This window comes from Cicer arietinum, chromosome 1 (genome assembly GCF_000331145.2).
Source record: "Cicer arietinum cultivar CDC Frontier isolate Library 1 chromosome 1, Cicar.CDCFrontier_v2.0, whole genome shotgun sequence".
In the NCBI taxonomy this organism is placed as follows: Eukaryota; Viridiplantae; Streptophyta; class Magnoliopsida; order Fabales; family Fabaceae; genus Cicer; species Cicer arietinum.
The window spans coordinates 9020551-9033480 of NC_021160.2; the positions used below are offsets into that span (position 1 = coordinate 9020551).

A 12930-nucleotide genomic window follows, 5' to 3' on the forward strand; every position below is an offset into this window, starting at 1 on the left:
TCCTTTTTTGTTGTTTTTTATTTTTGAAAAATTGTGTCGAAATAAATTTTTAGCTATGACTACTCGTGAATCGAAAGGACTACGACACAAAAACTGTTAGAAGAGGGAGCAGAAAGATAGTTGGAAAATACATCCAACTTTTGTATGTTTTTCACAAGAGTTTGATACTCTTTATATAACGATGAAAACAAATCCACATATGTTAAATATCTAATGTGAGACTTTTGGTGGTCATTATGACTATTAGTGCGATGTTGATTAAAAACTTTTTATCTTCGAAAGAGTATTAGAGCTCAGTGAAGATTCACTTTCAAGTGTTTGAGAAGTTAAAAAACTTAAAGTCAATAATTATTTGTTTTGGAAAATGATTCAAAAATACCGGTGATGGAAAAAGGAAGTATCAATTTTGAGGTTGAAGGAGTAACACACGTAGTAACATATGTATTTTATATTCTTGAACTCAAGAATAGCATATAAATTATTGGCCAATAACAAGAAAAGAGGTTGGTTATTTTGGTATATGTATGTTGCTTAAGAACTAATCAAGCAGTGAATTTAATTCACATGAGCTTAATGAATTTTGCAGGGCCTATAGTATATAGAGGCAGCTCACAGTAGCTTACACGTCACAACAAAATGAAATTACTGAGCAGAAGAATCAATTAGCTATAACTAATATAAAATTAACTTATAATTAATTATTGAATGATAAAGAGAAAATGTTATCAAAATAAGTGTCTAATAGTAGTCGATTTTACAAATATATTCCTTTTGATCGGATTGAGTCGTGTTGAAATCTGATCATGCAAAATTCTTTCATTTTTTGTCTAGCACAAATAATTCCAAATATGAAAAAGAGGGTTGCAGCACCCATTTACTAACATAGTCCCTCCAAGTTACTTTCACAAACTACTTTTATATAATTTGCATCATAATGGAACGATGTCACTTTTTAATGGCTTTAATGCTAGGAAAATGGAGTTTCTAGCTCTAACTACTTTGAGGAGTTTGGAAACACACGAAGGCAACAAAGTGCAAATGTTTCAGAATCTACAATAATCCAATTTCAATCTAAAGTTAATCCAATTTCAATCTAAAGTTTTAATGTATTAAATATATGACTCACTACTATTATATATTAATATTTAATTTATTCTTAATCAATGTAGATTTTAACCATTTCCACTTAAACCTAAATATTAGCCTCAAAATATAAATATGAATGAATGAAAGGGAGTATTTTTTGGTAGGAATATTTTAATTAATACGAAGAAAGACATTGGGCATGGTCACCACAACAATTTACCTTATATCTTTTAGAAAAGAAAGTAGTACAATTTGAAACTAGTGAGTGTATAACCATATCCTATTTGTTTGTCATTTACTATTTAGACAAAGTGACATGACACAGATTGCATTTTGTCATTAAAGATAAAGGGCTTGTAAATGGCCAGTACAAAATGTTGGACAACTATGACATGCAATTTGAACAAGTATGACATGAAATTTGAAGGATCTCACTTATCTAAATAAATAAATGATAAATTGTGTAAATCAATAATTTTTTACTAAAAATTTACTCGATAATATTTTACTATAAAAAAAATAAAAAAAATAAAAAAATAAATAATTACTATTATAATCAATCATAATTAGTCATGCATATATAAATAATATTAACTAAAAATTTAATCATCAATGATTAATATTATTCATTTTATTCTTTAAAATAAATTGCTCACTTTATAGAAAAACTTAATCTCAATTTGAGAAGTCTTGTGGAGATAGAAGAAAACAAGATTAGATAAGGTGTTATTTCAAAGAGTGACAATCACTTTTTTACGTCATAATATCAAATTTAAAATTATTTTAACAAAATTGAAGTGATATAATAAAATAATAACTTTTTATTAAATGTCATCATAACTATTTTATATTGATTGTGTATATTTATTAAATTTAAAAAAAAACTTATTAATTGTAGTTTGTTTGCTTAATTGCTTAAAAGTATTGTTTTAGATTAGTTAATTATTTGGGGATTCTTGATAAGTTATTTTTGAATTCTTTTACAAATAAGACGGGAAGAAGTAGAAAAACTAATTATGTACGCACTTACGTTTTCTTTTAAAAAAAAATAGATAGATAAAATATTTTAAAATATATTAATTATTAAATAAATGAAATATAAAAATCAAGGGCATTTTATATAGTCCAATACCTTAGCAATTAGATGCACAACATATATATGCAAAAAATGATATAAATAGTGGGATTAATTTAATTGACAAATGTTTGTTTTAATATAAAAAATTGGCAAATGTTTGTGTGTAAATTTATTGTGATGTATTTTTTTAACAAGTTTTATGGTGATATTTATTGTCTTTTTTATAAAAAAAATATTTATATGAATATTTTTTTCTTTGTAAATTTATTGTAATATGTTTTTTGATAAATTTTATCGTGATATTTACCGTATTTTTTACAATAAAATATTTATATGAATTTTTTTTCTCTAAACAAATGAATTATCTCATCTTAATATCTCATCTTAATATGAAAAGCGACTCTAAAATTTTGATTGATATAATAATAAAAAATTATAAGTCAAATAGGATCATCTTTAATTTGATTCTTCTTTAACAATTTTAATTGTATTGTAGTGAAATCTCTTCATCTTATCTTAGATTAGATGTATAAATATATTTTTTATTCATCTCTGGAGTTTGTGATCCCTAAAAATATTTGTCATATAGTTTATTTTTCTTTTAAGACTGCATCTCTTTTTTGTGAAAATAAATAAAACCAAGACACAAGTTGTAACTGACCTCATGCTTCCATTTGTCAAATCCAAATTCGTCTATTTTTATTTTACTTTTTGTCCCTCACATTTTTCTTCATTTTTCCACATCAGAAAAACACTTTTTAGTGCTTTATTAGTGAAGAATATTCAACTCTAGAGAATAATAACAACCGTTCACCTCTTATAATGCTTTGCCCCAATATTGAAGCACAGAATTCATTCTCTTTCTAATTTTAACAATTTTGATTCCTTTTCTTTTACCTTGGATTTCTCTTCTTCCTTGTTTAGCAAATCTTGTTCATCAAGTATCTTTTACTTCAGCATATGGTTCAACTTTTTGTACGTTCTCCTTACCTTTCTACATGGAGAGTCATAAAATCATAATCTAAAATTAATATAATCATGCATATGACACATTTTATTTATTTTTTTCAAATTTTTAGAAGAGACATTTAAACGTTTTTGCCTTGTCATTAAGCCTAGTTCCATTTTCTATATTTCATCCAATCAAATATCAGTCGTTAAATTTAAATTGCGGTATAATTCAACCTCTAAGATGTAATTCGATTGAATATACAATTGCATAACATTTAAGTAACAATCCAAATTCTCTATTATCATTTATTGTCTAGTCAAATCTCAATTGTTCGATTTAATTGTAGTTCAATCAAACGATCAATATTAAGTCAAGTTAATTATTCGTATGTATGATTGACATTATTTATATATAAGTTAAATTAACTAAATTATTGAATTTAAGTAATTAGTGAACTTCAATTAAAGACAAATTATTTTAAAAAAAAATCTGAATTTAAATCCTGAATGAAATGATCGTTCACCATATTTTATTTTCAACCAAATTCCGAATTATCATAGTGGCAACAATAAAATAAAAATTATAAGTATTTGATTAAAGGATTAAGATATGTTGGGATGATTAATTTGTGAGAACATGTACTACCTTATGCAAAAACTACTTTACCTTTTTAGGTTAATACTTGTGATTAAAAAAACAGAATTAACTGAAAGGCACACTAGATTTTGTGAGTGTAAGTGTCATAGTGTACACGTGTGTGCTTTGTCATAAAACATTAGCACTACCTATGTCTTCATCATTCACAACATTACAAATATAAACTTATAGTGATAATTAACAATAGACCTTATGGCACTTCCTAGTATTAAATACCACACGGTGGGAATCTTTGTCCTTCAAGCAACCCTTGCTCCAAGCAATTCTAGAAACTCTTCCTTCTTTTTTCATATTCATTCCCTCTTCCTTTTGTTTTCTCTTATGAATTTTTTCTCTTTTGTGTGAGTTCCAAAAACAAAAAACAAAAGGGTCATTGAAAATGGCAATTACACATGCAGACCTTGAACCAAACAGAAGTAAAACAGATTTGAGTAGCAAAACAGGAGCTTTTCTTATGGTTGTCACAATTCTATTAGGCTTGTTCTGTTTCATCTTATGTCTCATAGCTGAAGCCACGCGTTCTGAGGTACAATTTTATTACTATATTTGAAAATTACAAAACTTTTAATATCCACCACAGTTTAGCAGTAACTATTGATTGATGATTACCATATAAGAGTATGCATGAAATTGAATATAAAATTTTGAGTTGATATGATAGGTTACATGGATAAATACAGATGGAAAAGAAAAGGGAGGTAAATCTGTATGTGTTTACAATGGTAATGGGAAAGTGCCTTTGTTATGTGCTGCTGGTGCTTTTGTTGGATTAGCACTTGCTTTGGTTATAGAGCATACATACATGTTGATAGCTGTGAGTAAATCATCACCTTCTTTGATTAATTGGGATCCTGATTCTCCTTCTGCCAAATCCTTAACATGGTTGGCTGGTTTTTTCTTCATTACAACTTGGTAAGATAAATGTATTTTAGTTTTCATGTTGTTGATTTTTATTAATTATAAAAAAAAAGTTGGAATTGAAGAGATTTTGTTATGTATGTTACAGGATTTGTTTTGCAGTTGCAGAGATATTATTATTAGCAGGACTAAGTGTAGAGTCAGGACATTTAAAAAAGTGGTGGAAACCAAGAACAGGTTGCTATAGCATTAGAGAAGGTTTGTTCTCATCTGCAGGAGTGTTTAGTTTAACAACAGTTTTCTTAGCTGCTGGTTTATACCTAACAGCACTTCGTGCACAAAGAATGTCAGAGGAACTAGCACATGTTCGAAGAGAGGTTCTTGAAGCTTCTACCTTCTATGCTTCTCCACCAAGATCACCTCAAAGACATAATAATAATAATAATAATATCACTACTGTTCCAAGGGAGAATCCAACAACAATAGAGAGTCAAAGTCATGATCTATTATTGTCTGTGTTTCCAACACCTTTTAACAAAACCTTTACTTTTGTATAGATTTATAGACCGTATAGTTTCATCCTTTGGTTTGGCCGTATGGACCAAAACTTTAAGGCATAGCGTGTCACAAAATTATATTTACAAATATACAAACTATAGAGTTAAAACTAATTTGATTGAACATATTTGATTGAACCAATTTGGTGTAATGTGATTATAAATCTGATTTGTTCACTGATCCCATAATTTCGGATTACTTGATGCTGAGTCAGGATTCATTGATGCCAACCGTAAGTCATTAAACTTACACAAAATCTAAATAGCACCTGTAAAATTTTATAAGTTTAAAGGCAGTAAATTAATAATGTAAAATTGTTTTAATGTCGTAAGAATTATAATTATTTAAATAATTTTTAAATTATTGAAGACACTACGTCAAAAATGATATTTTATAGCGCGTCTTTTACGGCGCTTATTAAATACAAGTGCTGTTGTATAATTTTTTTTAAAATGACAGAAGATACAACGGTGCTTTTTTGACAAGCGCTCGGGTCATATAGGATCACATAACGCTTAATTGACGTGACAAATTATTATTAGTTAATCTAAATTATATTTATATGATTTGTTAACTTTAGAAGTAACTCTAGCAAAAATTACTTCGATTAATATTTCTTTGTAGATATTAAATTTTCCCAATTCAATTGTTCAATTTTTTTAATATACCTTAATGATCATACATATAAAAAATTATAAAAATAACATATGTGTAGCTATAAGATCTTATGATCAATATTTTACTTGCACTTTAAAAAATATATTGTGTAATGAATTGAACTTACTAATAAATTATCAAATACTATTAAAATTCTATATAAATTTATATATTTAATTTATTTAATAAAAAATTTTAATTTAACAATTAAATTAATAAGATTAATATTTTTAAAGAAATATTAAGCGGAGTAACTTAAATAAGAATTGTTGTAATTATAAAAATACAATATTGCTATTCATATATATATATATATATATAACATATCAAATCACATAAATTTTTTATCGTAAGAGACTCGCTTTTGAACAAATCATAAAAAATTATATATTCTTTTTAATTGATCGTGTAATTTTTAAGTCATATCACCTAAATTATTTTGACCAGCCTATCTTTTGATCAATTTAATAGGATAAGACAAAGAATACAGATGCTAGAATTTCTAAACTAGAAAGGAAAAAACAAAAAACAGTAGAAATATTTTATTTTTATTCATTCAATAATTTCCGAAATAAGACAATACCTTTAATATACTATTCTAAGAAAATCATAACCATCCATTTGACATAACCTTAAAAGATCCCAAGAACATTCTAGAAAACATAATATTATAAAATAATTGCAAATATATTCAAAATACTAATTAGGCCATTTTGACTAATAGTTAATTAATTTAATTAACTATAAATCCTCTAACATATCACTTATTAATTGTATCAATTTATTTTAGAACATGAAAAATTCATATTAAATACATTTATAAACAAATAATAATTTAAAAATAGTTGTATAGTTTATAAAACATACAATTTATTATATTATCAATTTTGTTTAATATGCATGAAACATGCAATGAGTTTTTATAAAAAGTTAGGAAGGTAGAATTAGAAAAATAAATGGTTTGAAATTGGGTATTGATGGAACACACATTCCCCAACTCTTGAAGTGGATTGGATCGTTACGATTGAAGAGTGATAAGTCGGTAGGATCCATCGATGATCCATCCAACAAAAATATCTTCCAACACGAAACGACGCACCGCATCACCATTTATTATCATTTATCACCATCATCAAACACTTTCCTTATGGGTCAACCCGACCCAATACCCAATACCCAATACCCATATCCATATCCAAACCCACAAAACCACAACCACCTTCACACGCAATATACAACCCCACACCCCACTACTTCACCGCTATTTAAATTTCTTCCAACCACTCTCTCTCTCTCTCTCTCTCTCTCAAAGTTCCTTAATTCTCAAATCGTCAATTAGGGTTTTTCATTTCCCAAATCACATTCGATTGGTGCCACCTAGCCCTATCCAAAACGATGTCGCTCAGACCTAATGCTAGAACCGAAGTTCGCCGCAACCGTTACAAGGTTGCCGTCGACGCCGACGAAGGTCGCCGGAGAAGAGAAGACAACATGGTGGAGATCCGTAAAAGTAAGCGCGAAGAGAGTCTCTTGAAGAAGCGACGTGAAGGTCTTCAAGCTCAACCGCAGTTCCCTACTTCTGTTCAGTCTTCCTCCATTGTCGAGAGAAAGGTACTCATCCATAGGGTTTGATCGTCGCCGCTCGATTTTGGATTCAATCTCTGATCTTGCGGTCGTGATTCAATCTCCGATGTTGTGTTTCAGTGATAGTTAGTTATGGAAATGGTTTTGACGGTTATTTATGTTTATTTGTTTGTTTGTTGTTGCAGTTAGAGTCTCTGCCTGCAATGATTGCCGGAGTTTGGTCGGATGATAATAGCCAACAACTTGAAGCAACTACGCAATTTCGGAAGCTGCTTTCGATTGGTAACTGTGGATTATTTTCGAAGTTTTTAATGCATCACTATGTTGTTGTGAGTACAAGTGTTAAAGTCGTGATTTTTGTCTGTAGAACGAAGCCCTCCGATTGAGGAAGTAATTCAATCTGGTGTTGTTCCTCGTTTTGTTGAATTTCTAGTTAGGGAGGATTTTCCCCAACTTCAGGTTTGAGACTTGTCTGTTTTATTTTTATGTTATTTTGAAATTTTATTTAGTGTGGTGTAGTGTAGTTGAAATTTGTTGTTTTGACTGGTTGTTTGTGTGACCTATTGTTTGTTTAGTTTGAGGCTGCTTGGGCTCTCACAAACATAGCATCTGGAACTTCTGAGAACACCAAGGTGGTAATTGATCATGGGGCAGTACCAATATTTGTCAAGCTACTAAGTTCACCTAGTGATGATGTTCGGGAGCAGGTATATTCATACTGAAATGTGATAGCAATATAATCAGCATTATGCTATTTTTACTGAGGACTAAAACTCCGGTATTGTAGGCTGTGTGGGCATTGGGGAATGTTGCTGGTGACTCCCCTAGGTGCCGTGATCTTGTTCTCAGCCATGGTGCCCTGATCCCACTGTTATCCCAGTTGAATGAGCATGCAAAGCTTTCAATGCTGAGAAATGCCACGTGGACTCTGTCAAACTTTTGCAGGGGCAAGCCACAGCCTCCATTTGAGCAGGTATTTCTTGTTTTTGTTAAATTAAATTAAAACTGAACCTGCTAGAGGACCTTGTCTGTGTACTAATACCTGAATTTCGATGGACAGGTAAGGCCAGCACTTCCTGCTCTTGAGCGTTTGGTTTTTTCCAATGATGAAGAAGTCCTGACAGATGCATGCTGGGCACTCTCATACCTTTCTGATGGAACAAATGATAAAATCCAAGCTGTTATTGAGGCAGGTGTATGTGGAAGACTGGTGCAGCTCCTTCTGTGAGTACCAATTCTTCTATTCCTGGCCGACGAATATTCTTCTTCAGTTATTTAGTTTAGTATCTAAATGTATTTGCATGTTTTGAAGGCACCCATCTCCATCAGTGCTGATTCCTGCACTTCGTACAGTGGGAAATATTGTAACTGGAGACGATCTGCAGACTCAGGTAATGTCATAATGTCTTGTAAACTGTTGTAATAATAATTTTCAACCTAATTATTTCTGATAAGTTTGTTGAGTAAAGTACTGAATTAGTGGTGTGTTAGTTGTTTTAATGTGCACATTAAAATATAAATAATTCAACCTGAGTTTATAAACCTGGTGTGTTAGTAAATTTTTCAGGTTTAGTTTGATTATGAAAAACACCAATACAATGGGAGGTATTGAATCTACATTGACACATTTTTAGAAATACTAGCCTAGGAATCAATTTTATTTTGAGGGGGAGTGGAAATTTTGTTCTGGGAAGACTGGACAGTTATATTTGTTATATTATGTTTGTTCTGAAAATTTTGTTGTGTTGTATTGTATGCACTACTAATTATCATGAATCCAGTCTCTTCTTGACCCTTGTGTATTGTAATGTGTCACTTGTAATAATAACCTTATTTTGGTTGGATTCTTTTCATCAGGCTATTATCAATCATGGTTCACTCCCATGCCTTTTGAGCTTGTTGACCCATAATCATAAAAAAAGCATTAAGAAAGAAGCTTGCTGGACTATATCAAACATTACAGCCGGAAATAAGGAGCAGATACAGGTAAGCTAGTAAATCATCTTTTCTATGCTAAATTGATGTTAAACATCATGTTTAATAAAGTATATTGTTGGGAACAGTTCTTTATTCAAGTTTGACTTTTGGGTATCACATGTAGGGACCTGTATGGTGTTTAACATGGAGATCTGGTGTAATAGTAACTTATGTAGATATATTTAGTTCTCAGGCTAAACCAATTAGAAAAGATTTATCATTTATTCACAACACCCCCAACATACATTTATTTCACCCTTTTTAATCCCCAACCGATGAACTTGTGTCAATGATATTTTGCAATGAGTTATTTTGTAAAATAAAAGTTGAATTATTAGGTAAATTAAGGCACTTTTTTTCCATTTTGATTAAAGTACATCACTGAAGGGAATGTATTGTGTTGCTAGATTGATGATGTTGTCATTATGTTTTCTGTTTGGGTCTTGAGTTTTGTTTGCAATTTACTGAAAAAGCATTTTGAACTTTGTACCTTATATGTATGATTTAGGCTGTAATTGAAGCTGGTCTGATTGCTCCCCTTGTCAATCTTCTTCAAAATGCCGAGTTTGACATTAAAAAAGAAGCTGCCTGGGCAATCTCAAATGCCACATCTGGTGGTACCCATGAGCAAATCAAGTATGTGTAGTGAACTTTTATTTTTATTTTCTGACTCTACTTCATTTTTGCAATTTTTAGAGTTTGTGTATTAACTTACCAAATGTTGTTGTTACAAGGTACTTGGTGAGCCAGGGTTGCATTAAGCCTCTATGTGATTTGCTTGTTTGCCCGGATCCGAGAATTGTTACTGTCTGTTTAGAAGGTCTTGAGAATATTCTGAAGGTTGGAGAAGCGGAGAAAAGCTTTGGTAACACTGGAGATGTCAACTTGTATGCTCAGATGATAGATGATGCTGAGGGGTTAGAAAAAATTGAAAACTTACAGAGTCATGACAACAATGAAATATATGAGAAGGCTGTTAAAATTCTTGAGACATATTGGTTGGAAGATGAAGATGAGACACTCCCTGCAGGCGATGGTTCTCAACCTGGTTTTAATTTTGGAAGCAGTGACCTTCCAGTTCCATCCGGGGGATTCAACTTCAGTTGAAGACTTCGGTTCAGTGTGGAGCAGGGTGATACATGGGTGACAGTTGGAGTTGAGTCCTGGTAGAATTGGGGGGGTCGGTTGGTCATTGTACTTCATGGTGTCGGGTGTCAGTAATGTCTAGTGTCAGTAATGAAGTGCTGGGGTGGGTCAGTCTTAACTGCCATGTCCAAATAAGAAGGGGCTGGTGGGTTCACTTAGCTGCATAATGTGAGCATTGTATCTATCTTGTATAAGAAAATATATTTGCTGGGAAGAAAGTATGTTGCAGTAGCAAGGACCCGTTTTGTGTGGCAATGGGGGAGGGTTTTCTTTGACGAGGCTTTGAGTCCTATTTTTTATTGAGTCGTAGTTGTATTGGTTATTTATTTATACCGAGTCAGTATTTTATTTGAGTGAATACAGACAGTGTTCAGAAACCAAATTTATGGTGCATTCCAGTGAAAAAAAATAGCTCTATTTTTTGTCATTGCATTTGCATATTGTTTACTGAATAATTTTCTCCTTTTGAAAATATAATTTGTTACGTTAACTTTTTATTTATTTTTGAATAATTTGTTAACTTAAATATTAAAATATAAAAAACTCATTTCAATTCTGAGGGAGATGAAAATAACTTTCTTTTGATGTATAAATGAATTTTTGAATCCCAATTGAAGTGAAATATAATATATTAGTAATTCGTAAATCGGTTGGTATATATTACCTCTCCTTAATTATAATCACTCCTTTAGGAAAAAAAATCTGTACCTGCTTGTAAGCACTCTTTAATTTATTAAGTATTATGAATAGTAGGTAATGTTAAGAGTTCCACACTCAAAGAGTGTCAGTCAGTGCATGAAGTTCAATATATATGTTTTATAATTTTTTTTTCAAACAATATGTTAAATAGTTTTAAAAGAACTTAAACTTCGATATTTATGTATTCTTAAAGGATTGCACAGATATATTATTTAGATTTATTATATAATTTATAAAGAATTTTTAAAAAAAATCAGTATTTAAATTATATGAATTACGGAAATATTTAGTATTTATACATCTTTAAAGAATTGTACACACTTAGATCTATTATATAGTTATTAAAAAACTACAAATCAAACAATATTTATTATCAATGAATTCAGAAAGAAATCAATATTTATTTATCTCTAAATAATTGCAGAAGCACAAAATTAGATCTATTATATAGTTTTTCAAAATTTATTTTAAGGGTTTCGGTATTTTATAATTCAAAACTATAATTAATTATTTTATTTATTGTTATTTATGTTAAATATTCATTGAATCAGATTTTATATTTGCATAATGTTCAGATTGTGTTCGATTTTCATAAAAATATTATTACTATTATTATTGTTCATCTTATTATTATTATTATTATTATTATCATTATTATTATTATTATTATTATTATTATTATTATTATTATTATTATTATTATTATCATTTTAGATTAATAATAAAAAAAAATTGATTCTTTTATTATAATATTTTGATTGGATGTCTAACACTATCATGCTTCATCTTTTTTTATATATAAATACTTTGATTTGATAATTATAGTATCATTGTTACTAAATATAATTTTTAATTAAATTAAAAAAAAATTAAGAGGATGAAGAACTACTTGATTTAAAGTATCATGTTTCAGTGCAATTGGAGCATTGATGTACATCATTAATTATACATGTCTTGATAAATTATTTTTTATTAATTTATTATCAAGATATAATTCTTCACCTATATAAACGAATATGAGTTTATTTTATTTCAAAGTGTCCAAACTAGAACTAATTGGTTACGCGAACATATAGCATATTTGTCAGATCCTCATAATGGTATATCATAAACAGGTTACTTGTTTACAAATAGAGATACAATCATATTATAGAGATTTATAAAATAGATCATAACATCAATTTCGTCAAATCATACAAAACTTTTGCATTACACGAGACAAATAGAGAACTGTGTTTGATTAAAGTCTTTGATTGAACATATACAAGAGAATTGTGGTTTATATACCTAAATAATGGATGCAACAATCATATAATAATATATGAAGATAATATTGCATTTATTGTTCAATTGAATGAATGATATATTAAAGGGGAACGAATAAAATATAGTTTTTTCAAAATTCTTTTTCACTCATGATCGGTAGAAGAGTAGTAAAATAAGCATTCAGCAAATTCATTCTTGTGATAATTTTTTTTTAGATGTTTTCACAAAGTCACTTCCAAATAGAATCTTCAAGCAACTGATACCAAAGTTTGGCTTTCACCGTCTTAAATATATTGATATGGTTGAGGGGAAAAATAAATACACAATAAAATTCACAAATGGATATTGTACTATTTTCCATCACTAAAATATTAAATATTTTCCCCCTTAGATTTTTTCAATAAACTTTTAA

At 29.5% G+C, this 12930-nt stretch overlaps 2 protein-coding genes across 2 annotated transcripts; both read left to right on the forward strand.

Moving 5' to 3' along the window:
• Positions 1 to 3968: 3968 nt before the first annotated feature.
• On the forward strand, positions 3969 to 5330 carry LOC101497560 (uncharacterized). The gene is made up of 3 exons (XM_004487740.4): positions 3969 to 4299; positions 4435 to 4685; positions 4780 to 5330. The coding sequence occupies exons 1-3, from the start codon at positions 4153 to 4155 to the stop codon at positions 5186 to 5188; spliced, it is 807 nt and encodes a 268-aa protein (XP_004487797.1). The 5' UTR covers positions 3969 to 4152; the 3' UTR covers positions 5189 to 5330.
• Positions 5331 to 7107: 1777 nt separating this feature from the next.
• LOC101497892 (importin subunit alpha-2) lies at positions 7108 to 10980 on the forward strand. Its single transcript, XM_004487741.4, has 10 exons — positions 7108 to 7457; positions 7616 to 7712; positions 7798 to 7889; positions 8006 to 8137; positions 8218 to 8403; positions 8491 to 8654; positions 8743 to 8821; positions 9288 to 9416; positions 9916 to 10043; positions 10142 to 10980. The coding sequence occupies exons 1-10, from the start codon at positions 7242 to 7244 to the stop codon at positions 10512 to 10514; spliced, it is 1596 nt and encodes a 531-aa protein (XP_004487798.1). The 5' UTR covers positions 7108 to 7241; the 3' UTR covers positions 10515 to 10980.
• The last annotated feature ends 1950 nt before the right edge of the window (positions 10981 to 12930 follow it).